The sequence below is a fragment of the Melozone crissalis genome, unplaced genomic scaffold (assembly GCF_028551555.1).
Source record: "Melozone crissalis strain CALT ecotype California unplaced genomic scaffold, PUWL_Pcris_2 ptg000007l_1, whole genome shotgun sequence".
Classification (NCBI taxonomy): domain Eukaryota; kingdom Metazoa; phylum Chordata; class Aves; order Passeriformes; family Passerellidae; genus Melozone; species Melozone crissalis.
The window spans coordinates 8120559-8147541 of NW_026535785.1; the positions used below are offsets into that span (position 1 = coordinate 8120559).

Here is a 26983-nt window from a genome sequence, read left to right on the forward strand (position 1 = left end):
TGCTGGGGACATCAAGGGCTGTTGGGGACACTGAGGGCTGGCGGGTCCTGGGGCCACCCCCCTTTGTGGGAAACAACTGGGCAATGGAAATAGCAAGCAGAGAGGGGTTTTGGTTGTTTTCTTTTTTCCTTCCAAAGCAGCCAAGCTGTGTTTTCTGGAGACCTGTAAATCACTCCTCGTGCTCAGGAAAGAGAGGCGAGGAATACATGATCCAACGCAGCAAACACGCGGGAGGCTGGGGAGCGTGGAGGAGGCCAGGGATCAGCCCAGGCTGGAGGCTGCTCCCAGCCATCCCACCCAGCCTGCCCCAGCTTGCTGGGCCCGGAGCTGGCACTGCAGCCCAGCATCCTCATGCTGAGCTGGGCACACCATGCTGCCACGAGCTGGGAGCCCAGCAGAGAGGGGAGGCGAGGCTCTCGGCCGTTGCCATTACATTGCCCTTTTCCAGCAGGTCAGGTTGCTTCCAGGATTTCAAGGTTTTCCACATTTGCTCAGCTGAAAAGAAGAAAAAACTCTGGAGGGTTTCTGAAGAGCATAGCTGGAACTGGCAGGCAGGATCCCATAAATTGCAGGTCATCAATTTTCCCAGTTCACCAGCATACGAGGGAGGTGGTGCTGGCCACATCCCTCTAAGACACCATCAGTGTGCATGTGAATCCAAAGCCACCCCCAAGCCATCCAGAGCCAGATGCAGCTGCAGGACACACTATGGACACAGCCTGGAGCTCTTTAATGCTTTTAAAAACAAGGCTGGGTTTGGTGCCTCTGGCCTTTGGGATCTCCAAGGGTACTTGTTGCATTTCCATTCTGCTCTTGCTCATGCTACAATGCACAGAATTATTTTCCATTTCTTACCTCCTTGGTGCTGCCCAGCTGCTGGAGCAGAAAGCATATCCCTGGAATGAAAGTTTTTGGTTGGCAGCCCCAGAAGCCAGATGCCATGGGGTCCCAGGGCAGAGATGTTCCCAAATATTTCCTCTTCTCCTCTCAGCAACAGCAGAGCAATGGGCAAATCATTTCCCTGGCTGCCTCCTCAGCATTCAGCAGGCCCAGCCCTCCCTGCTTGCTTGTGGCTACCTCAGCATCTCACCATCTTCTGGGATCTGCAGCAAAACAAGCCTGGGCTGCCTTGGAGTCGCTGTTGGGAGGGTCCCTGTAAGGAGGGCAGGACAGCACACAAGGGGAGAAGGTGCTGGAGATGGTCCAGCACTACCATTCCAAGGAGGAGAGCAGCCCAATTACTGCAGCAAACCTGCCTTGCTCCACAGCCCACACGGGCCCTGCCAGGGCCATTTACTGCCACTCAGGAGCCCCAGGCTGAGATATCCCCACAACAGTGCCCTGCACAGAGACTCTGGCTGTTTTTGCAACCTAAGCCAGAACAGCAACTGGCTTGGAAGTGTTTGGAGATGAAAACATGTCATCACTCTGTTGTTTTGTTTCTGTCCAATTTCAGGCTTGTCTAAGCAGGTCCAATACAGCTGATTCTGTACAGAACAGGGTGCCAAAGGCTGCAGCTCCCCTGAGCACGTGGTGTTTTGTTCTGTCTATCCTGCAGCACAGGCACAGAGCAGGGGCTGACTCAGCAGTGGGCACATGAGCCCCAGGCTCAGGCCGTGCTCAGAGCTGCAGGGAAGGGGCCATGGCAGTGATGGCCTCGCTCACCCTGTGGGAAGGAAGGATGGAGGGGCTGGGGCTGCTTTCCCCAGCACAGCACCAGCACGGGCTGCCCCACCAAGCAGGCCCAGAGCATCCTGTGGGGAAATGCTGGTGAATACCTCTGCTCCAAGGATGGGCATAGGCCAGACATGGGGAACTGCCCAGCTCCACTGGAGCCAGACCAGCAGGGATGGCTGGGATGACAGAGCATTGCTGGTGTCCAGCTCCAGCTGCTCCTTCCACACCCAGGCGCCTTGGCCTGCCCTCCAGGCAGCTGCACTCGCTGAATGTCCCTGCGTGGCCATGCTTTGGATGAGTTTCCTCACTCCTGCAGCACTGCTACAGGACTACATTGACCTTGTCATCCCCAGTTCTGGGTTTCATTGCACCACCAGCCCCAGTAATGAGGAGGGAAGGTGGTTCAAGCACTTGCTCTGACCTCCAGGCTGCTATCAGGGTGCACACTGGACACCTCTGAGAGAGGTTTTTATGACTCCCATTAGACACTCCTTACTGTATGTGATCCTTAATTTCTTTGTCCTCTGCTTCCCACACAAACCACACTGCCAGCATGCAGAAGCGTTGGGATGGAATACTTTATTCACGTGAACACTCAGATCCTGGCCCTTCCTGCCTGCTGCAGCTGCTCCCATCTTCTTGACAGCGTGAACAAGGAAGGATTTCTTCACCAGCTTGCTTAACCCCCCCCAGCATCATCAGACCCCACAAACAAGTACAGACAGTTTGGCTTTGTCTGGACAGGAGCAGAGGGCGGAGGGGCAGGGAGTGCTGCGGGCTGGCAGAGCAGGCAGAAGGGCTCCAGCCCACAGCTTGAGTATGCACAGCAGCCGTGAAACCTTCCTGCAGCTCCACTCTCACCACCAAACATGCCAGTACTCTCCCAGCCTTGGCGGCTCCTCCTGCTGCCAGAAGCACCTGGGATTGGTAAAGGATGGGTGCCACCACCTCTTCTCCTTGGAAAGTTGCTGCCAGAATTACACCAGTGTCTTCTATCAGCTGCTGGGCCATTTAACCCTCCAAGTGCCTCCTGTCCACTGACAAATACCCTCCCCAAACTATTACAGTAAAAGGAAAACCCTGTATGTTGAAACATACGGGCTGAGTCTCGGGTAGAGAACAGTTTCCGTGCTTGGCGGTCGTCGGTGGCCGGCAGCCCCCAGCCAGCCCTGGGGCACAGAAGGGAGCAAAGCCCCCATGTGGGGGGCTGGCCACCCCCAGCACGTCAGGGCTTCATCCTGCTCAGTCTGATGTCGCGTTCGATTTCGAACTGCCTGTGATCCACGCGCTCCAGGAACGCTTTCCTCTCGATGTACCTGCAGGGAGGCAGAGGCAGAGGCCGTGAGCAGTGTCTGTGGCAGCCTGTGTGGCCCCAGCCTGGGGCAAACCCCACCTGAAGGGATCACAGGGAGGGAAAGCACTGTCTGTCTCCCTCCCTCTCTTTCCATGAACTGATCGCTCCACTGAACATCCACAGACACCAAAACTGCTCTGGTGGTCCCATAGACTAGAGAACTGAACCGGCTGATTCTGGTCCCAGCTCTTCTTCTACAGCTGAGAAATGTCCTCCACAGGCACCTTGAAGGGGATCAGAGCAGGCCTTTTGCACCACCTAGCAAAGCAGCTCAAACCCAACCACAACCTTCAATACAAGCTGACAGGCCCACGATACAAGGAACAGGCACAGGGAGTATTAGGGATGCAAAAAGCATCACCCAGCAAGCCTGCAGCAGCTCAGGGATGCAGGCCAGGGGTTTCCCAGCCACAGACACCTTCTAACCACCGAGTATTTAGTGCTGCCCCTCAGCATGGCACCTGAGTGCTGCGAGGAAGAAGGCACGCCTAGGCCTGGAAAAGCACCTTGCTCCTCCTTAATGGCATGCAGCTGAATTTTAATGTAGTTCACTGCAAACCCTTGCCATAGACAGCCCGGGGCTGTGCTACTAATTAACCTAGAGAAGGAGTGAAATTGCAATTCAAAACAGGGGCTGTAACTGAATCATCACAATTGTTTTGCATTTGTTCCAGGGTGGCAAACACTGGACTGCCATGACAAGGTCATTAAACTTGTGTGGGGAATCACTGAATTTGGCTGTTCTATTGGTCACTGCTTTTCCTGCTCACCAGAGCATCCTACTGCTTGAAAGCAAGAGCAAAGCCTAAGGGAAGATGAGCATCTCAGGCTCTGCAGGTTTTCCAGGCTGCTGGGTGGTGTGCATGAAAGTGCCCAAGGCCCACATGGGAAGGTTAAAGGCCTCTCCTACCAGTGTTCTCTCTGAGACAGATGAACATTTGGTGATGAGGTCCCCGCAAGGTCAGGCTGAATGGGGCTCTAAGCAATCTGATCTAGATAAAGAATTCCTGCTCACTGCTGGGGGCTGGATTAGCTGCCCCTTAAAGGTCCCTTCCAACCTGAACCATTCCGTGATTCTGCAATTCTTTATGCTACAACTATCGAACGTGTACTAAATGTGTCCCCAGCAGGGAGCCTCTGCCCTTGCTGCAAGGGACAGCCCTGACACTCCTGCCCACCCAGTCATCACTGGAAATGAATTAATCCAGATTCATTTCAGTGACTGATTCCCCCAAGCGGGTGAACAGCCCCATGTGTCCCTGCTGCCACCCACTCCCATCTCAGCTCCAGCCCTTCTCGTGCTGACACAACTGGGTCAGCTCATCTCCGCCGGCAGTGAGGGGCAGGGACCAGCACGGCGCAATGCAGGCCAGGAGCTGGCTGGGAGGAGGTGTTTTTGTGGCCCCTGCCCCTCAGTGTTGGAGGAGGGCTGTGCACTGAGGCCCCCTCCCCAGAGTGGCTCAGGAAAGGCAGGCAGGGGAGTGTCGCTTCCCTTCATCCCTGTGAGCAGGGAGGCTCCTGGGGCTGGGCCCAGAGAGGCCACAGGAAGGAAGCTGAGGGGTCACACTCTGTGTGCTCAGTGTCACTACTGGGTGTGTGGTTTCTCTCCCCCTCCACTGCTGAACACCAGCCACAACCCCAGCTGGGACAACAAGGACAGGAGGTACTGATGCTCATCTGGGAACACCCCAATGGCCTGGGCAGCAACAGCCCAACCTACTGAATCCAAAGCTGTTTTGGCTCCTCTGGGACACCCATCTATCAAGGGGTCAGTCTCTTTCTTCTCCTCTTCCCCCTGGCTGCTGTGCCTCTCTGGTGGGCAGGGCCTGCCTCCTGGGGGACTGATATGGATCATGAACCAGGAATGTGGTCTCACAGCCACAGCCAGCAGCGCTGCACGGAGGAGGAACTGCCACCGACGTCATCCCATGGCATTGTCCTTGGCTGGCCACAGAAAAGTGCTCTAGGTACCAGAGCAGACCCCCAGGCACTACCTGGGCATACACTGGGGCTGGTGGGGCCTGGCTGGTTGTGCTGCAGGCACACAGGGGCTGGAGGGGCACACAGACGTGAGCAGGGAAGCTGCAGGGCCAGCACAAGCCCCTCCATGCTCTGAAGCCTGTGCTGGAGCTGCAGCTCTCTGTGCTCAGGCAGCTCCGTGCAGCCAACACCAAGGCACTGCCAAGCATGGTGCAAAGGGCACGAGTGAGGCACAAACACCCGTCCTGTGCTTGTCTAAACAACCTTTGCTACCTGAATCAATAGCTCCTGTAAATCATCAACCCGCCTGGAAACGGGGCAGCTGTGATCCACAGCAGAGCAAAGTAAACCCACTGGGAGGGAGCAAGGCTGTCTCTGCTAACGAGGGCAGCTGCAAGCTGCTCTGGGGAGGGTCCTTGGTGCTGCCTGTCCTCTGTCAGTCACCATCAGTCACCCGGTGCAGGAGTGCTGGGGCCGGCTGCTCCCCCATGGGGCTGCCCTACAAAGGTGGCCCAATTAAGAGGCCACTACACATTTCCATTTATAAAGCACATCAGAGAGATGAACAGCAAAGGGGATAGCTGCCTCTGCTCCTTACTGCAGCCCCTCATGTCAAATCCAGGACAGGCCCTCAGGACTTGATACAGCCAGGCTGTGAAAGCCCAGATTCTACTCCTAAGGAAATGCAAATCCGTGGATGGGGGATGGAGGTACAAGGGGTGGAAAATCAGAGGCAACGGAGGACAGGCAAGGGGATAGCACATGTCTCCTCTGTCTCAGGAATTCTAGGCCCAGAATGGCTGGGCTGGTAACTGGAACTGGCAGCAGAAAGATGCCACAACCCCACTGCTCCCCTGGTTGCTGTGTTCTGGTGTGGCTGCTGGAGAAAGGCCAGGAGGTGTGAGGAGCTCTGGGCTGCACCAGCTTCCACAGGGTTGGCACAATAAAGGAATTCAGCCTGTCTTCTCTCCTGAGCAAATATTAAAGCTTCCTGCTTTCCTTGAGACACGCACAGACCACCTGAAAGTGCACAGGATGTGTGGCACTGAGCAAACATCTCCAGGAGTGGGCTGCAGCTCTCCTTGCCAGGCAGACATTTACAATCACACAGCAGGACACGTGGGGAGCAGAGGTTTCTAACAGCACCAGGGATTAAAGGCAGCGCCTGCTCTCGCCTGCCTGGGTTGAAGGGTTAACAACAGCTCATTACAATTTTTATAGAGATGTGTAAATGATTGCCCACTGAAGGGTGAGTACGGCTGACATTATTAAAGGAGAAGAGGCAGCTGCAGAAGGGACAACAGGCTCCTGTGAAATGACCTGGGGCCGGCAGCAGCTGTGTCTGTGTGACCTGCCCCCCAGGCGAGATGGCTGCTCTGGGAGGGCACCGCACCCTTCACACCGAGGTGGTCTGTAAGCAGAAATGCAGGGGGCTGTGCCTCCATTGCTGCTCCTCCCTTCTCCCTTTACCTTAAAGGTGGAAGTAATTCCTAGTGTAATACCTGTAACCAAGTAATACTCGATTGATCCCCTCACACTGCATGCCTGACTAGTGTAAACATATTAATAAGGAGTGTCTAAAGTTATCCTGGCATTATGTTCCTCATTTGTTTAATGACAAAAACCGCTTGCCAAGAGCTCAGCAGATTTTCTAGCCTGGGATGTGACAGGCAGCAAAACCCAAAGCTGTCCAAGATTAAAGATGCTCTTAAAATTGCTGCTCTGCTTTGCTCATCTTTTCCATGTGCTGATCCCTTCTTTAGCCTTCAAGGACCATCACGTGATGAAGGTTTGCCAGGCATGAAGAGCAAGCTGTCCTGCTTGGATGGGCTGGGAAGGGAAACTGGCCAGGAACAGCTGACATGCTGGGTTTGGGCACACAAGAGATGACACAAACACTGCTCTGCCACACCTGTATGTGGCGTAAATCATGCACCTCCTTGGATTTCAGGGATCTCAGAGGAACAGCTGCTCCTCTGCAGCACTCCTACTGAATTACTCTACTTTTTCAAGGGCATGCATTTATTTCATGACCAGAAACAGATCAGGAGAGATTTGATGGAGAAGGCGTGTTTGTGGAAGGGTGCAAGACCAAACTGAAAATATCTATTTGATAGTTTGACAGTTATAAAATATCTGTTTAAAACAGAAAATCCAATCTGTTGGAATGCAGAAGCTTTGAGTTCTTCCAGTAAAAGAACAGCTTATAATAAAATGTACATTTTACGAGCTGTCCACTAAGCTGGTTATGTTTTCCCAGAGCTTAGCAAAGCACTTGTAGTGGAAATGCTGCTTCTGATCTCATTATCACTCCCTGCAGTGCATGTTATTAACTTTCTGCTTTATTTACAGCATCACCATTTACTTTTATGATACTTCCATTAACTTCATTGGAGTGAACATTGCTTGATGCACACAACCAACGCCCAGCGCTGCCATAATCTCTGACGCACCTTGCCAGCTGCTCTGGGTTTACACAAATCTTTATGCTGGAGGAAAGAGGACAGATACAGCCGAAACGTGTGATTTGATGGACAGAACAAAACACTCCCAAACTGAAAAAAGAAAACAGGACAAAGGCAATTGTGCTTCCTCATGGAGGGACTGAATTAGACCAGTTCATGATCTGTGCCACAAGCAGAAGAGATGACAAAGCCAGACATTGGCTGGACTTAGAGAACTCACAAGGTTGTTAGCAGAGAGTGATAGGTGTTTGCAGACTTACCTGTCTCCCTGTGATGCCTACAGCAGCTAGTGGCTTTACGTATCCCTAGAATAAATCCTTAAGAAATCCCAAGGGTTTTTGAACTCTGTAGCCAGCAATGGGCTTCCCACATGTAAAGGAAGCAATGGGAAATTCTGGACTACTATTAGGTAAAGCCCCTCTTACCCATCTTTCCCTCGGTTATGGATTGCCAGCTCCTCCACAATCCCCTCCTCCTCCTTGAAGTTCTCCCAGTCCAGTTTAGATTTCTCCAGTGTGCTCATCTTCTGCTTTTTGGCACCAATCTTCCCCAGGAGGCTGCTCATGCCGCTTGGCCTCTTCACCCTGATGGAGATTAAGGAGCAAATGTTGGTTAAATGCAGGGAGATGGCAATTAAAAACAGAGGTGAGGGTGGTGGCCTTGATGGTGGTACAGATGGCCACCAACTCCAGGCAGCGTGCAGGCGGCAAGGTCACGCTTCCTGCAGATCCTGCTCTGCCGTTCCCCTGGAAGCAGCAGAGTTCATTACACACATATCTCAAGTGCTTGGTTTTTGTGAAAGGGCTTTTTCATTTATCTTCTTAAGAGAACAGAGAGCTTTCAGGCCAAAAGAGATCATTAAATCATCTAGTTTGACCCCTTGTATACACCAGGCCAAGCCATTCCACTGATCACCTCTGTGCTAAGTCTGTTTCTTTGTCTTCAGTTAAAGTGTTGTTTTCTGGAAGGCATCCAGCCTCAGTGCGTCACTAGTGCTGACAACACATCCAGAAATTAACCATTTACTTGGTACTAATGCTTGATTTTCTCTAGTTTTAGTTTCTGATTCCTGCTTCTTACTCTAAATCCAAGAACACTCCAGGTCTCCAGGCAAGTCTCATTAGTGACGTACTTGTACACCACTAATGAACTTACATCTGAATTATTTTTATGCAAACAGATAGAGTTCCTTATGCCTCTCATTGAAATGCATTTTGCCCCAGCCCATACGTCACTGAAAACGTTTTGTCCCCCTGCTTACATTTCAGTGCTCTTTGAAGATGGGAGCACAGAACTGCCTATAACTCTCACCCTTCTGATTCGTTTCTGTCCAAGCACCACCTAAATAATCCTGTTAGCTGCACACTGAGTCCCAGTGCATGTGCACTGTGATCCCATACCATCTCCTGGGTCCCTGTTTGGCAGGAAGACCACTTTGGCCTTTCATCCCTTGTTCTTAGAGGAGTGAAATCCCACCCGTGTGGTGGGGCCCCTCAGTCTCCCCTTTATGCTGGGAAATGCACACACAGGGGCTCAGGTCAGCCAAGCTGCCCTCTAAGGAAGACAATTCTCAGGGATAGGAACCCATTAAACAAACTTGTATTAACCCTTCTCAACGCCCCCCCAGGAATGGGGGGCAAACAGCATCCCATTGAACTCGTGTTTACACACATTCCAGAGATAACTTCAGGTCTGCAGGGCCTTTGCCTCTGCAAGAAGCCAGAGAGGAAATTACTCTCGTTCCTGAGAGATGAAGGAATTTGGGAAGGGGGGCCCAAGGAAGGCAGCCAGGTGAGCATGGCAAATTGCTCTCCATCAGTGCTCTCTGAGCACGCTCCTGCCCAGGGGTAGCCGTTCTTGGGAACGCATCCAAAGTTGTCCTTATCGGATCATTAGCATGGTTTATGCTTCCGTAATTTGCAAGCCTCTAAAGGAAAATAATTCTGCAGTTTATATGGAATTAAATCAAAGAAAATGACAACTCTGTAAGCCTCAGCCAGAAGACTCTCAATGAAAGAATGGCTGGCTAGAGTCACTTGGGGTTGCAGCTTCCTGACAGAGATATATTTGGGATTAAGGACATCTTGGCAGGCTCCATAGCAACTGGACAAGGCTGCCTGCCCCTTCTCAATACCAGCCAGAGGAGCAGAAATGTCCTAGGACCTGGCCCTCTTATTTCCTTCAGTCCCTGCCCATGGCTGGAGCCCGGCCCAAGAGCCAGCAGTTGTTCACTCTGGGGGGACACAGAACAAGCTGGATCTCTCTGATTCGCCTTTATCTCTGAACATCTCATCAAGATGTCTACAGCCCTTCACACCATGATCACACAACAAAACCTTGATCCAATGCTTAATTCTCCCTTACTTTTCAAGGCATGATGGCTCCAGGTATCCTGATCTGCAGGTGGCAGGGAAGCGGTGTAAGGGGGCAAAATGGGCAAAGATGTTCCCAGCAGAAGAAAAAATTGGAGACACTTGGTTCCCACATTTGGCTATCCAGGACTACGCAAGCCTTGCTCAACCACCAAACCCAGTATCAGATGTGTGTTCAAGATGTGAGGGATGTGTCAGAGGAAAGGAGATACAACAAAGAATAAGGATGAACCAAATAAAATATTGGGCCAGCCTCCCCCATGGCATTCCCTGCTGCACAGCTGCCTGGAAAGCAGAGCCCAGTGGCTGTGCACAGCAGTTCCTCAAGCTGCACTGGGAGGCCTTAAAGATGCCCTGAAACAGATCTAGGCTGATGCAGCTGGCAAAGCTCCTCTGCCTCAAGCCTGGCAGGCAGAAGGTGTTTAAATTAACACAAGGTATTCAATAACACATTTCTCTGAATACACTTAACTTTCCAGACACACTTGGGCTTAAGATTTTCCTACCTTTGAAGTGGGAAAAGCAGGGATGTAGAAATTGAGGGTGTTGTCCCTTGTCCCTAGATTTCTCCAGAATGTTTTATTGGGGCAAAAAACCCCAATGACTCAAGAGCCATCACACCTACCCAAGGACACCCACAGCTCATCTGCATCCACTGACCTTTCCATGCGTGGAACTCCACAGTCACTGTCACTTGAAATACAGACAGGTCTGACAGCAAAGGACACAGCACACACCTGGAAAAACCCAACTGAAAGTTCTGGGATCTTTCCTCTGCCCTGCAGAGTGACGAGCAGGCTCAGGGGCAGGCTCACACATGCTGAGGCTGATCCCTTTTGGCTGAACCTCGGTCAGCTGCTGGCAGGGAAGGGCTGAGCTGGGACAGGGGCCAGTGAGCCAAGCTGGGCTGCTGAACTCGTCTCTGCATGAAACACAGACTGGGACCTGCTGGCACGCCACTGCTGTCCCCAAACCACACTGGAGGAGAGATGCAGGGAAGGGAACCAAAGGCAAGATGGTTCATGGCCAGAGGTGGAAGAAGAGGGTGTGCTGGCTTCAGGGAGCAGGAGCTGCATATCAGATGAGAGCTGCTTATGATGTATCTTCTCTTCCATGGCAATTTCTGGCATAACTTAATAACATCTGGATGCATACATCCATATGTAATGGAGCTCAAGGCCTCTGTATGTCCTCTTGGCCATGGATCTCAGGAATATTGCTTAAAACATGTAATTCACCCTTTATTTGAGGCTACAGAGTCTGGGCTATGATATGGACCTCCATCAAGGGCATCCAGATAATCACAAGAATACTCACAAGTCAACAGCCCCTTCAAGGCAAGGGAACATGACAAAAAAGGGCAGGCTATGTTGCACCCTTGTGTTGATGACTACTCCAGAAATATTATCAATATCCAATGCCAGTCCCATGCTGGATAACCTGGTTCTGCTCCTGTCTGGACAATTCTGTGCTGCAGCAGCAGGACCAAGCCTGGGCCAGGCAATGGGGCCAGGCACAGGCTGAAGGACATGTTTGAGTCTGCTGCTGAGTCTTCATTCCATGCTGAGCCTTTTATCACCCTGAACAAATCCAGCAAACCTGGGGGTGGGAATTCCTACGCTTGTGCCAAAATGAAGTAAATGAGAAACATTAAAGTCCAATTAAAAACTTGCTTGGCCTTAAATGCCTCATCTGTTTAAAAAGCAAGTAAAGGGGCCTGATTAATTGCATTCAGTGCCAACAAGAGGAATTATTACCCTTTTTGTACTCATTAAGGGTATCTGCTGTGGCATCTTTAATCACTAAGGCATTTAAAAGAGAGAAAGTAATTTGCTAAGACATAATGGATCCCAGGGATGAGGATCAGGACAATCGCCTATTTAGGACACAAAGACATGCTCTGAATTTTCACAATTAAAAAGCACAGCCAAAGTCTGCCCCTGAAACAGACGGAAAAAAAAAAAAAAAAAAAAAAAGGCCTGGGGAGCTCTGCCATGGTGGGGGGATTCCCCTGCAGGACACCACTCTAGGTGAAAACACTCTGTGTCCCTGTCCTTAACAGTAATGCTTCCCCCCATCTTGGTGCAAGCCTGCAGCTGAAAAGGCTTCGAATTGCTGCTACAGCAGTGATAAAGTGTCACTGGCACATGTAATCCCTGATGTCTTGTAACATGCTCAGCAGGGCTGGGAAATGTATGCCTGTTTAATGGAGGTGGACTTCATCACAAGCTTTAGAAAATAATCTTCCAGCAATTGGGAACCTGGTTACAAAGGCCTCAGAGTGCATCCCAGCAGCCAAAGCAGGATGAGTTCCTCTCCCACCCACCCAGACATGGGTGCTCTGGAGGTCTCCTGACACCAACCCCACACTCACTGAGGTTTCAGTGCTTCAGCAGCCTTTCATTTATGTAACTCTTCCTTCCCCATGACTAAATTTCCTTGCTCAGCCTATGACTCGATATCTTCTTCCTGGTAGCTACCAAGAACAGATCACTGCCTCACTTCTTGCAGCAGCCTTTTATGTCTTTGAAAGCTTTTCATATTGCTCCCCCTCCAGCTTGCTCCTTCCTAGACTAAACAATCCCAGGTCCTCTCAAGCTTTTCTCATTCCTCATGGCTTCCAGCCCTCTGACCACTTTCACCACTCTCCATGGACTCAGCTATTGGCCCATACATTCCTCAAAATGCAGCATCCAAAACAGGAATAGCATGAGTGATGGGTTCACCAGCCCTGGGAGCAGGGGGATGCTTCAGATGCTTGGGAAGCACTCAGCTCCTTACACGGCCCCTGTGACGTGTGCCTTCCTCACAACCATGTGACAGCAGTGACTCATGTTGAACCTGTGATTCACTGAGATATCTGTCAGCTCCACTGCTGCCAAGCCACTTTCTTCCTCCATCCATGCAGAACATTCCTGCTGTCCAGAGCTCTGTGCTGCTCCTCCTGTTTGCCCTCACATCTCCCCTGACACAGTGATCTCGGATATCTGAGCACTGAGCAGCATGTCAGATCCCACCCTCAGGACAGGGTGCTGGCAAGCAGATGTCACCAAGTGCAGAAAGATGGCATCTCAGGCCCCAAAGCCCTTAAAACACCATCCTGACCACCCAGCCCTGGCTCTCCTGCTGTCCCTCTCCTTCCTCCCCTCCCTTCCTCATTGGAACTTGTGATATTTCCTTGCAGCACAGCAATGGCAGATCTGTTCCTGTCACCCCAAGTGCTTGGATGGCAGAGATTCAGGTGAGAAACTTGCCCAGTCAGCAAAGAGAGGATTTTGGACATTGTAGTATCCCTTCCTTCCACAATCTGCTGTAAAGCTGAATAGTTTCCTTAAGTGCAGGAAATGGTTCTCATGCAAACTAACCACAGCTGGGCAACTGATGCAGCCAGTAAATACTTTCATTTTAATAAAGTGGAAGATTCCTGCCCAGAGCACCATGCCCTGCTGTCCTTCCTTGTGCGTGCAAGGGCAGGAGAGGCACTGCACGAGAGGGGTGCATGCAGAGACCTGGCTGGGCCCATGTGCCAGCTCTGCTCTTCACTCCAGGCCATCTTCCTCAACAGAGGAGTCAAAATTGGTGTTAGAGAAACAGGGAACAAGAGGGGCATGTCAGGAAGGCAAGAGCAGTGCCACCTGCTCCTTAAGGTCAGGATGGTCTGGCTGGATGGGGCAGGCAGCAGCACAATGACAGTGCCTGGTACTGCTAGCTAGCAGAAGCCTTCCCTAGAATGACAAAACAGGTCTTGTTCTTCACCTAAAAGTGATCAGCTCTTCTCATCCCAACTCCACATAACCAGCCACGGACAAGAAGTCTTCCAGGAAAAACCCAACTGCATTTCTACTTTCTCTCCCTGCCCCTACTTGGCATTGTTTCCCCAAACAAGCTCTCGGGTGGGTGCAGAGAGCAACCTGGCTTGTTCTCAGCTCTGCCTGTCACAACAGATACTTAAAAAAGCAAACAAGAAAGCCTCTTTAACACCAAACAAACAAACACTGAAATCCCAGGTGGAAAAAACCAGAAAGCGAGGAAGAGATGAAGATAAAAGCAGGGTGGATGGTGCTGGAGGGTTGGCAATGATCCTGGCTGGAGGGCACTGCCCAAGGCAGGCTGGCAGGGAAAGGACTGATGGATTCCCACCACTCAGCCAGGGTGGCACAGCCCAAGGAACTCACTGCCAACCCAGTGGTGCCTGTCCACGTGCTCCACTTGCTGAGCTGGTAGCAGGTACCCAGCATTTCCACCCTCATCACCCACAAACTGAGCCAAAGAACCTGCCTGAAGTGCTCTGGAGTAGTGGGGATTTCTGACACAGAAATCACAGGGCTGTATCTCTGTGTGAGGCCCATCAAACTTCTGCACTCTGAAGAGTAACACAGACCAAGCCACTATGGAAAAGCAGCCAAAACCCACTGAGTACTGCTGCAGGGTGCAGCAGAGCAGACAGCTGTGTCCAAAGGCATCAAGAGATGCAAGTGCAGTGGGAAAATGGGAATTACCCTGCCTGTGATCCTGTCAGCAGACCAAAACTTCTGCTGCATGGAGGGCTTCACTGACAGGAGTGAACTCCTGGTGAAATGCTCCGAGCACACACCTGCAAAAGGAGCATGGTCTGACTGCAGCAGACCAAGTACTTATAAGGAACAAGGAAATGGGAGTTTTAACTCGAGTTGATAGTGTGAGTTAACTTTTCTCAGGCTTTTGTTCTGGCTTGCCAACCCAGGCTAACCCCAAGTTGCTTTGTCATCACTGCTTTTGCAATCTCAAGAGCTAAGCTGAGCCCCAGGTCCTTTCTGATTTCTAATGTTACCTCACACTCCCTGAGACCTCAGAGAGCCTCGTGGTGGAGACCCCTACATGAACAGTGATGTTCACAGCTTCTTCCTACTCATAGGAAGTATCTGACACTAGCTCCATTGAGCCAAGGAGGTAATCCCTGAGGAGGATCACAACTAAAGCACATTTATGCTCAAATAGAAATGTGGCAGATAGACAGAAGAGGAGGTCTAACCTCTCCAGAAAGGAGAGTGATAGTTCTCCTTCCCACAGCCAGGCTCTGTGTTGAAAAGTGAGGATAAAAGGCACCATGAGGCGGGGACAGTCAGAGCACTCCATCCCAGCAATCGAAGCCTGCCTCAGATGATGCATTTTCCATCAGCCTGGAGAGGCCAGGGCAGATGTGACAATAAAAGCCCACGTGATGTTGCCCTGGTGAGGGCTGCTGCATGCAGTAGCACAGCTTGCCATGGGCACAGTTGATTCTGGATCTATTTGTGTCTAAATATAGTCAGTGGGGGAACAAAGATTTGTCACAGGGGAAAAAACCATGTCACTCCCAAATCCCAGCAACAGCAGCAAGCATTGCCTGACAAAGGGCAGTGCTCCAGTATTCCAGGTTTATTGCTGGATTTGTTATTAATCCAGCACAGTGAGTTTAGGAATGACTTTAGAAGTTGTGCAATGCTACTCTGGCAGAGTAAGGAGGGAAATAAGTGTCATGGAACCAGCTTTTGAACAGCAAAACTGACACAGCAGCTGGTGAAGGGGCTTGCAGAGCACCACGACACGGGCTGCCAGCAGATACCAGTCAGTGACTTCCTTTCTAGTGCACTCTCCAAGATACAGAAATACTCCATCCTATCTTCATGTCATGGACTGTACTGGATAGGACTTTCTGAAGTGAAAAGCTGGAAAAAGAGATTTAAGAGCTTCCTTGCTCCAAAACAGGACAGCACCTTATTCTCCAGTCCACTTCCCAAACTAGGGGATAACCCAGGTGTAAATATACATAATACTGAACACACGGATACAGTTATTCCAGGAATAAAACCAGTGTTGGGTCTCCATGTACAGTAAGAGGCAAGGTTGCTGAGCAGGGCAGAGATGGGATGTTCTAGCTCAGGAATGTCAGAGAGCAGCAGCAGCAATATTACAGCTCTGCCAGAGCTGGCCTTTCCTCAGGCAGATCCCATTCTATGGCACTCAGGTCTGCACCCACTTCTCTGGAGGGCCTGGAGTCTCATTTTACAGGCTCTGGAGGATGTGTTCATCAAAAAGCACCTCAGTTCTTGGGGAGTTGACTGGCTCAGGCAGAGCCCCTGACCCACAGGTTTCCTTATCAGCAGGAAGGGCTCATTAGGGATTGGACCAGGGTTTCCTGCTCAGAGCCAAACGCTTTGTGAAGGGACTGCTGCCATGGAGAACCCACTTCCTAACAGCCAGAGGAAGCAAAATATTTCCCTTGGGTCTTTAAGATCAAGTTGCTATGGGGTGGATATCAACAAAGTAAAGTTGCACTTGTGGAGCTGGGCAGCACTCAGCCATGCACAGGCTGTTACTGCAGGATAAAGGTGCCCCCACAGCATCCTTGCCTGCCCCAGAGCCAGAGACAATTCAGAGCAGCATAAGGCCCTCTCTGTACCAGTGGAACTGCAGCTGCCCTCTGGGCTGTACTGGCAGAACTATTTTAGCAAAAACAAAATCTCGCACCCTCCTAATCAGTGTGACATTGTGTGGAGCCCAGGGCTCACTCTGGCTCCCCTCCAGCCTGGAGCACAGACAGAGGCTGTTTCAGCAGCAGGCCAGCCAATTATACTACAATATCTGTGCATGGAGTTCAACAGGAGCTTAATTGAAAGAGCTGCAGCATTGAAATGCCTTCTGATACTATGAAGACGTGAAGGACTCCAGGATTATCCAGCACTAACCAGCCCTGTGTGATGCTCACTGACGGGTAAGGACCTGTAACTGGGGCTTGGTCTGCAGCCAGAGCTACACCCCTGTTACACACAGCACTGCAGCTGCAGCCAAATGCTGATGGAGCTGCCCCTTCCCAGCTGGGAGCTGCAGTCACCCCTCAGGAGAACTCTCCTCCACCCAGGGCATCCACACAATGCAAACCAGACCTGCTCCTGCCACTGAAGGACTGCACCAGAACCACCAAACTGTTCCCACATGGACTACATTGAATTTGCAAAGCACTGCTTGTAGTAATTAATTTTACTGAAAAAATCTCATGTGTGTTCTTCATGTATATTTTACAATCCTCTTAAATTCATCAAATGTTTAGGGATAATAAATGTGTCAGTTTCAGATGGAATTTGCTACACCAGCACAGAATCAGTGCACCTACCCTATTCCAAGGTGGTGGGCTACATTTAATTTTGTATCTAAGTGCTGCCACTGAGCAACAAAAGCCTCTTACAAAGCTCTAACAGTCCACACTGTGGGAAATGTGCAGGGCTGGGGGAGGAAGGTGTCCTGCTTCTTTCATTCTCACTTCTCACCCAATGGACAGAAATCAGCAGAAATGCACACATATTCAATTTGCCAGTGAGCTTACACTCCTATATGGTTGTGAGGCATCTCACACCCCAACAGCAGGTAAGAGCAAAAAATAAAAGTGAGAGGCCAGGATGTGTTTGGTACTCAGGGCCAACAGGTAGATGACTTGCAAGCTGTCAGAAGCTACTGCAGGCAGTGTCTGTGGCACACAGCACACTTGCTGGGCTTCAACCTGGGTCACACACTGAAGTATTTTAGAGTAACACCCTGCATTACGCCCATATTTAGCCATGCAAATAAGAGTGACTTGACTTTCAAACACTTGCAGCTCTGACTGACTTCACTGGGTTCAGTTGAGACGTTTCAAATAAAAGAGTAACGACCTCAACTTTGGGCTGGGATCAAGCACAGGCCATTTTTATCTTAAAAGGCATTTGTTTGAGAATATTCTGAGCTGCTAGAACCAACAGCACTGAAGTTATTTCACCATGCAACCTTAAAAATGTTGACAGCTTTGTCTGCAAAACAACATGGATTAACTGGCGACCAATCCTTAAAAAAAGAATAGTTAGAAAAAAACTGCTGGCAAAGAGAGAAGTTCTTCCTCTCTTCAGAGGCTCACTCCTTCCCTCTTTGTCTAACAGCAGATCTTTTGTTCAAGACTTCAGCTGCAAGCTGCCCCGAGGTACACAGGGAATGTCTTGGTTATGACAAGCTCTGCACGCTGGTGCACAGACTTGGTTTTAATCAGCAGAGAAACCCCCCCAAATCAGGCCTAAGAAGTCCTGCTAATGGAATTGTTCCAGTGCTAAAGGGATTTCAAAGCAAATGAGTGTGGATGGCGGAGCAGCTGGTGTGACTCCCAGGTTGCTCTTCACAGTGCAGTGTGCCACGCAAGGAGGATCCAACGCCCCAACCACCCTTGAAAAAACAACCCCAGTGTCCCCCCAGCACTGCAGAGTCCTGTGTCTGTCCCTGTGGCTCCTAGACAGCCTTACTGTTTAGTCCTGGTTAGCTTCCCACTGTATCAGATAAATGCTTTGATCAAAGTGAGGTGAGAATGGCAGGACAGAGGCAGGGAGGGACCCCCTCCTAGCCCAGCAATAATCTGACAGCTTTAAGAATAAATCTGATTAAAACAAACACACTGCCTTCCACTGGCAAATATTCACAAAGCTCAGCAGCCTAGGAGAGGGGAAAGTTCCCAGGAAATTAAGTGAGGGTGAAGGAGAATCAGGGCTGCACAGCACAAATGCATCACACCGCAAGCAAGGAGCCAGAGCCCAGTGGAGCAGCTGCTTTGCAGTGCTGTGCAAGTTAACCAAGAGATAAATATAATCTGTTATCTTATCCACTGCAAAGCCTGGCCTGGCAGCATGTGGGACTTTGGGGAACCATAAATGTTTGGGCACTACTACAAGCAGCCATAAAACATAAATGAGGGTTTCGCCACATTTAATTGCTTTTGGGAAGGGCAATATCACTGGGGCATCCATCACAATTACCTTCTCCTGTTCCAGGCCAGATTAAGAGCTGGCCCAATGATCCAGATCGAAGAGGGTATTTTGGGGGTAAGGAAAGAAGAGAAATATCCCAAAAGCTTTAAAGATGTTTGCTATATAAAGCATGATGTCCAGCCAGGAGAGAACAGTTAGCTGATGAGAACAATTAGCTGATGAAAGGATGTGCTCTTCTTCTCAACAAGAACTTTCTCTGTTGATTCAACAACTTTGAAAGGCTGCAGAGAAGCCCAGTAATGAACCAGAGGACAGTGCAGAGAGCCCAGAATGTACGTAAGAGGAAAAACTAAGATTATGCTCTGTTTTTCTTCCAGGGCTTGACTGAAGTGTTTTAAATGTCTGAGGCTGGCAAGGCCACCTCCCAGTGCCTTTTGGCTTTGGCAGCACTCACTGAGAAGAGCTGCCCTTCCTCTTCCCAGGGACCCACCTCACTGGGAATAGATTTCAAGTCTCCAGAGGAAGAAAATGGAAACAGCTGACTTCTCCCAGCCACAAGATCAGTTGTCACCTTCCAGCTGGAGGCAGGCAGAGGGGTAAGCACAAGGCTTTCCTCCCACCCACACAAAGCTGCAGGCTCCCAAACAGATTTTGCAGCTAACATCCAACTACCAAAATCTGCTCAGAAAGCCAAAGATCCTCTTGAACATGAGGACTGCAACCTGGCAAGGCTCCCACTACCTCCAGCAGCCTCGTGCAGAGGGGCTGGCAGGGCCAGGCCTTTCATGACACATCATCTCTGGAATTCACTGCTGAGTGTCCCACAGCCTCTGCTTGGTACAAAGCCAGAGCTGCTTCTCAAATCCTTTGTGACCTACCAGCTGTTGAGGGCAAACCAGCAAGGCACACATCCACCCAGAGAGGAGACAACACCAGTGGACTGCTGATGAATGAACACACTAATGCTTCACAAAACTCACTTCACACTCTTGGCTGGAGGGAACAGGTTCAGCTCCTGGCTGTCCTACAGGAGCCTGCATGATCCCAAAAAGGCCTTTAGTCCCCTTGTAGCAAAACTTTTGTCTCAGGAGGCAGAGAAGCGTGCAGCAGCACTGAGCAAGGCAGGCAGGGGGCCAGCTGAGGACTCAAACTCCTTCAGGGAACTGTAACAGTTCCGTGGTAAATGCATTAACCATGGGAACAGCTTCCCAAAGGATGTGGTGGATCCCAAATTGTAAGTATTTCCATTGTGAGTGGATGCCTCTTTCAGAAATGCAGGCTGCAGTTCAACCACAAGTGCTCACAAGGAGCTTTCAGGAAAATGCCATGACCCCAGAGAAGGCAGGGGACCCAGGCAGGCACTTTGAACCCCAAACACCTAACCTATGAGATTCCTGCCCTTTGCACTGTGCCATGGAAATTCAAGCCTTTTCTTGACTATGATCCTTTTCCATGTCTCTGTCCAGCCCAGTTTTCAGCTCTTTCTGTTATCTGCTCCAGGATAGCAAAATTTCCTTTGACCCAACTTACTGAGCAATCCTCTGAACCCTGTCACCCTCTCTAGCAGGTTTTGTTTCCTTGTTTTTCAGTTACAACCAGATCTCCTAGTGAAAGTTTCTCTGCCTCACAGCTTGAGATTCTGTTCCCCCAGCACCAGTTCCTTGGCAAACCTCCCAGATAAGGACGAGTGAAAGCCTTCACAGCACCCAATGACCCACACTGCTGGAGTCAGGTCGTTCACCATTCTGCCTGCTCTCAGTTCCTGGAGAGCAGTCCTTGGCCAGAGAGACTCATAGCATAATTCCTCATTTTCTTTAACTTCATCTGTGACAACTGCATCAAGGGACAAGGCTGTCACACTCTGCCTAGGAGATACTTTGGGATATCCCTACACTGGCATTGCAGCGTGCTCACTGATGTTAAGCACCCAGTTATTTATGTCTGTATTCTGAGTCCCCTCCTGTCAAACCAGATTCCTCTAGCTGCTCAAAACATTTGGTGGTTTCCAGCAGAGAATCTGCTTGTGAACATTCTGAGACACTTCAGAGGCTACTGTTAGCAAAGGGGGAGAAAAACACATTTCAAGGGGAAGGAGAGGGAGATGCTTTGCCCTGCTCCTGACTTTGTGCTGCTGGGCTCTCCAGCACCAGGACCCAGCTCTGCAAACAGCCAGGTACAAGGAGGTCATGCTGAACCTCCCAGGAGACCAGCAAGAAGCAGGAAACTTTCTGCATGAACAAAAAAATTCCCTTATCTGGCTCAATCACAGCAGTATTTGGACAAAGTGTTCTTGCCCATATCTGGGCTGTAATCTGGTGTTTCAGCAGGGCTGTTCTCAGGTCTCCAGTGACACTTAGCTGATCCACATGCACCTTGGTGGAAAAGTGTTATATATAAAGTTCCTTCTTTTCTTATCTCTTGGCTTTTGAGCTTCTAGTTCTCTTCAGCCTCTATAATCAGATATTTGAGTTTATTTATAACCATTAAAAAACCTCCTCCACGATATCTATGCCACAGCACTTCTCCTTCTATGACTCTTTTCCTTCCACTCACAAACCTAAATCACTTCCATGGGCAGAAAAGGTAAAGCAAGGTAAAGCCCTGCCACGGGAAGAAGCTCTCCCATTATTCTCACCCAAGAAAGTGGCACAAAGGGAAACAGATGAGAAGTGATGGCTCCCATCCCTGGGTCATGGCAGAGAGCTGGAAAAGGCTCATCTCCAGGAGGACAGAGTGCCAGAACTTCTTTTTTTAACTTAGCCAGCAGCTGCAGAATTTAAGCTTTATTAAAAGCCTATTCTGCCCTTGCTGCTGTAAAGGAAACCAACTCCCTCTTCTCCCTTCCCAAATAAAAGGCCAAAGTCTGCAGACAGACATCCTGTAGTGTCACCTTAGAAAGAGGTGCCAACCTGACTCATCTTAGTGGAACATGCATGGAGCAGTTTCAGTTCAGGTTACAACAAGTGAAATGCATTGCTCCCACTGCTGATCCTTGCTTTGAGGCTTTATTATGAGCAACCCAATGAACCTCCAATATTCTCTGATTACAAGTTCAAGAAAGGAAAGGCAGGGAAAACAGGCAGGCTGGATTTTGATGCTCTAGCATCATCCATTTCAGTCTCCCACTTTATTGCAGCACTGCTGCATGCAGGAGCCTTCTCTCCCACAGACACATGCCCTGTGACAGGTCAAAAAGACACCATTTAAACAGCCTTCCTATCACACATTTTAATATAACACAAAGAAGAGATTGCTTTATTTGTCAGGTCAGAACAACAAGAGATAGAGAGCACTGAACTAGATACCACTTACTAAATATTGTTCTCCAATGGCTATTCTGAGCCTACCTCAATTTATAGATTAATCTGCTGGATCAGTAATTTAGGCTATGTGATGATTAGCATTTAGAAGTACACATTTCTGGGAAGGTTGAAAATGTGCTTGTGATTTACAAAATTACTGCAGGGTCTCTAGTGGATTATTTGTCAGAGGCAGGTGTTCAGCATTAGCCACATTCTCCCTTCTCTCCCCACATCCAGGTTTAGTATCAGCAATGAAATACCAACTGTTCCTGCAGCATTTACTCTAAAACAGAAAAGCAAGTGTGAGTCTTGTCCCCCTTCCCATTTCTAGCCTGCTGCCACACAATATTAAGGCTTTAGGATGATGTACATCAATCAACTGGGGTGTGAGGGGAAATGGGACAGGAAAGCATCCAAGTAATCTGTGCCCTCCCCACACCCTGGGGAGAGCACCCAAAGCCTGCCACGACAGGGAACATTCCTCCTCTGCATCCTTGTGGAGGAGGATGGTGCCAGCTGAACAAAACAGATTAGAAGAGGGAAAGAGCCAGTGTGCCTCTGTTTGCAGCCAGCCCCTCCTTGTGCCCAGCCCTTTCTGACTCTGACCCCAAGCTGCTGCTGTCTTTCAGGCTTGCGCTGGGATTTCCCCATGAGCCTGTCAGCAGAGCTCTTTAAAATGGCAGCTGGAATCCTCGTGAAACACCAGACCAAGCATCCTTCCTCAAACACTGAGTGCAAGGGCTACAAAACCCTCCTGCAGCCTGCAGAGTCTGCAAGGCAGGCAGGGAGCATTGCTTCAGCTGGCTCTCAGCGTGGCCCCTTTCAGAACACAAAGGGAAGCTCAAATCCCTCAGGGCTCAGATTTTTTCCAAACTGGGTAAACACACGCAAACACACATTATTTGCATGCACAGCAACTGGGACAAAGGATCTGTGGCCAGGTAGGTGTCTAACTGGTGGTCCAGGCATGTGGTAACATGTGTGCAATCCTAGAAATCTTGAGCTAAAAGAGACTTATCTCTAGACTGACTCTGTGCTGCTTCCAAGTCTTGCTTTGAGATTAAAAAGCAGCCTTTGTTGTTTGGACCAGTTCAGAAAAAAACCCCACCCCAAAGGTTTAGTTTGTAACCCAAAACATCAGCGCCTTAATAACAGAAGGTCAAAGCCCTCCAGTCATTAGGCAGATTATATTTAAGAGCCCTATGTGCAGCTGATCAGAGGCTTATTCCTTAAAGGATTGAAATGGCAAGCCAGCACACCTCAAGCAAGCAATCTTGTTTAATAGTCAATTAACAGAGATGTGCTCTTCTGAGCTAAAGATCACTGCAAACAAAAAAAATAAATGCACCTCCATCAGCTTTCCTCCACTACTGCTATTAAATCAAAGTAGGGATGCAGTTAGAAGTCACATAGCAGTTTTATTCCAACCAGGATGATAACATTGCTTGATAATAAGCATTTTTTTTAGACTACAGGGGGATTGGATAGACTGAGAAGTCAATAACAAAACCTCAGCTTTTCAATACAAAGTCCTGTCTCTGAGCATGTAACTAAAGCAGGGCAAGACACAATCCTCCAGCAGGGTCCCCCTGCAGCTCCAGATAACAAACCCTCCATGCAGTGCCACACATCTGGGAGGAGGAAGAGCTAACTACAGGCAGATTTGCACAGTGTTGATGTATTAGTACCCTCCAAACTACAGCAAGGGCAGGCCACCTACATCCAGCCACATGTTGGCAACCAGCAGTGCTGCAAAGCAGAGCACACACCCAAGTTTCACAGGCACACAGACATCAGTGTAACCAAGAGCACATGGGAGCTCCTCTCTAGAGCTGCCAACTCCAACGTTCAAAAGCCCAGCCAGCCTCCCCACCCCCTCCAGCTGACGTTTGCTTGAGACAGGCCTTGTGGAAAAGGAACAAAATCAGAAACAGCCATCATTTGCCTCTTAGTTTCCTACCCCAGCTTAAGCCAGCCAGAGTGGCTGTCCTTTACTTCCAGCCATTACAGGCAGAAACTTTATTTTCATTGCACCAAAGCTGAGGTTCTTACCTGACTGCTTTCCCTCAGGACTTCAGCTTTGAGGGAAAATTTGCCAAGTATTTGCAGACTTGGCAGTTCATTCAAAGCTAGCATCACCCCCTCCCACAATCAGTCAAATGTGACACTGGGTGACTCAATTTGCAACAAGAGGCTTGTGCTGGTTGGTTAAGAGTAGACCAGAGCTGTATCCAGAACCCAGCCTGGAGAGTCTGATGGAAAGGTTTATGCTGCCAAATCAGTGCTCTTCACTGAGTCCCTTTTTTAAGAGTTTTAAGAGCAGAAAGACTAAAGGGTTAAACTACTCAAAGACTCTGAATGACCAGGTTGTGGCCACAGACTGTGTGAATGACCCTCTAAAATCCTCTGTGCTGGAAAAGGTGAAGTGCAATGTCATGCTGCAGAAAAACACAGTTACTAGTGCAACCTTCCAGGCAGCAGCAAGAGCTGCTGAAATCTGTCCATACTGGCCCAGCAGCATTCACAAAACTACAGAATTTTCACAAAACACTCTTCTGATGCAACATGAAAAACTCAGAGACATAGCAGACAGTCAATATGGAAGAGTCAATATGAAGGCACATCACATTAGGGTTCCTCCTTGCTTGTGGGTTACCACAAACATCTCTGCAGGCTGACACCTAACCTGGGCACTCCAATTTACTCTCCTGCTTTAAAGAACAGGAAGAGCTCTAAGATGCCCAAAGCCTGATAGCCAGCCTGGTGACAAAGTACAGAGAGAAAATGAACCTTACTTTCTGCTTTTATCATTGCCATGCTGACTCTGTACAAAGGGAACAAAAACAAAGCAAGACTGCCTGAATGCCCTTTCTCAGCAGCTAAGTTAAACAAGACTGATTCTGAATGACAAAAGACTCTGAAGTTGCCACTAGAGATGATAATTTTTCAGTTTACCCTTGCCTGAATGCAGCAACAGGAATGAATTCTGACAGAAGAAAAACTGACAGTTTTTGCCATTTAAATATATGCCCAAAGGCACTGCTTAGAAGTAGGATTCTTAGATAATGAACAAAAACTCCCTTCAGTTTTCTTCTCCCTCACAGCAAAATCCTACAGGAGCATCTCCCAGGTGGGGTGATGCTTACCTGAACAGACCCTGCTGTGCCCAACTCCTCAGAGAATAGAGCAGATGAGATAGTCTGCATTGGTACAGTCCCAAGTAGCAACTTCAGAAGGTAAGTGTTTATTCTACCTCCTTCCTCTCCTTTGAGTTGAGGCTGGCTTTCCCTGCTGCCTTCCTGACCTTGCACATTGGAGATGAAGGTGGGAAGCAGCAAGCACTTCTTTCAAACTCAGGAGCACAAAGGACTGCTGGGGCATGAGCACAGAGGCCAGAGTTACAGGTGATGGTGGCTTGTAACAGGAAAGGTGACCTGCAGGTATTAACTCTCAGGGTTAAAGCTCCACAAGGAATGATGCTGCACTTCAGAAGAGGACAGACACAACCTCTCAGTCCTCCATGGGTGTGAGGCACACCCTGCAACTCGGGGGAGAGAAGAGCAGTACACAGAGATGAAGTCACACAGCAAACTCAGAGGCAGGGCCAATGTGTACTGGCTCCTAGCTATGCCTGGCTACAGGGTCACCTCCTCTCCACCCTGCACTTCTTCCCTTCACACTGGACACTACCTGTATGTGCAGCTTGGCTGAGAAAGCCTGGCAGTGCTGTGGAAGTGTTGGTAACTTAGCTGTGTGTCTAATCCAGACCAGGGATTTTCCTTGCCGTGCCACAATTCCTTTGCTTTTTCAGCTTATCCGGTTGTAACAGCCTCAGGGCCTGAAGGCAAGATCAGACAAATAACAAAGGGCAATTTTAACTGCAGGGTTTCCCCCAGGCCTTCACCCTGCATGGGGTGGCTGCACCCAGAGCCACATGGAAAAGCCAGGCTGGTTTGGAGCCCACCAGCAGCAGGAGGCACACATTCATTCAGCTTTCCCAAAGCAGCATTGTGCCCAGGCTGCTCAGCATCTCCACTGCTCTGCAGACATGCTGGCCTTGCCTCACATCCTCCTCATCCTCATCTGTGCCTCTGGGAACGCAGAGGGTGCTGGTCTGGTGTGCCCAGCTCTCCCCACATCCCCAAATCCATGGATCATGAAGTCAGAGTTTCTGTGTTCAGTTAAGGTGCTAACAAAGCAAGTGCCCCGAGACACTGGGTGAGTCTGTTCCACCACACACAACCTGCTCCCCACCAAATCCTCTCCAAGCAACCTCCCCACTTGTTTCAACCTGCTGACATAAGGGTGAATGGCTGGCAGGGGAATGTCAAACATGGTTTCAGGCTGCTCTAGGGATGGTTGTGTGGGAACAGCTCCCACCCCTCTCCTGAGCACACGCTGGGACCAGTGCAGTCTGTGCACTACTCATTTCTGAGGTCATGCAGCTACAGCAAGGGGACTACCTTTGTTCCTGCCACATGTGTCTGCCTTAAAGGGTTTTGAAAGCTGCTGGCTTTGTTTAGCACTGGGATCCATGCCTTTCAATCCCCTTCCCACAGTTTTCAATACAGACAGCTGTGAGACCTTCCCCACACTCTTTTCCTTACTTCTTTCTTTGAGTTTGGGGCAAGGTTAATCTGATCCTCCCTGATTTTGCCAAATAATTTTCTGGAGATCCCAAGGATGATTATTTGTTGATTGAAGAGCTGGAGCATCACAAGGCTAATGAAAAGGTCCTTTTCCCAAAAAGTTTTTGATAGTCAGCCGAGAAAGCAAAAGCAGGAGACTCCAGGAATCTCTCACTGCCTCTCACATTACATCCTCCTCTTTGTTGTTCATATTTAAAGCATGCAAAGCCCCATATATTTAATTCCCTGTACATTGCTTGGTCTCCTGCATTGCAAGCAGGACTATGTCATGAGAACTCCAGCACAGCACATCCTTACCCATCAATTTTGGGAAACAGGGCTGGGCTGTGGTAAGCAGTAGACCAAGAGGAACATTGTTTTATTCCCTGTAGGATCTCCACATGCTTTCCTACCCCCACACCATTTGGAGGAAGCAGCAGGGAAAAGAGCAGCATGTTAGGCAC

General features: G+C 49.6%; 1 protein-coding gene across 1 annotated transcript in view; it reads right to left on the reverse strand.

Annotated features, from left to right (window-relative positions):
• Positions 1-2240: 2240 nt before the first annotated feature.
• CFDP1 (craniofacial development protein 1) overlaps positions 2241-26983 on the reverse strand; it is a 59429-nt gene continuing 34686 nt past the window's right edge. Inside the window, exons 6-7 of the mRNA XM_054296178.1 lie at positions 7902-8060; positions 2241-2993 (exon numbers count right to left, since the gene is read on the reverse strand). Of these exons, the coding sequence (XP_054152153.1) occupies positions 2903-2993; positions 7902-8060 (250 nt within the window). The 3' untranslated portion in view covers positions 2241-2902. The remainder of the gene's footprint in view (positions 2994-7901; positions 8061-26983) is intronic.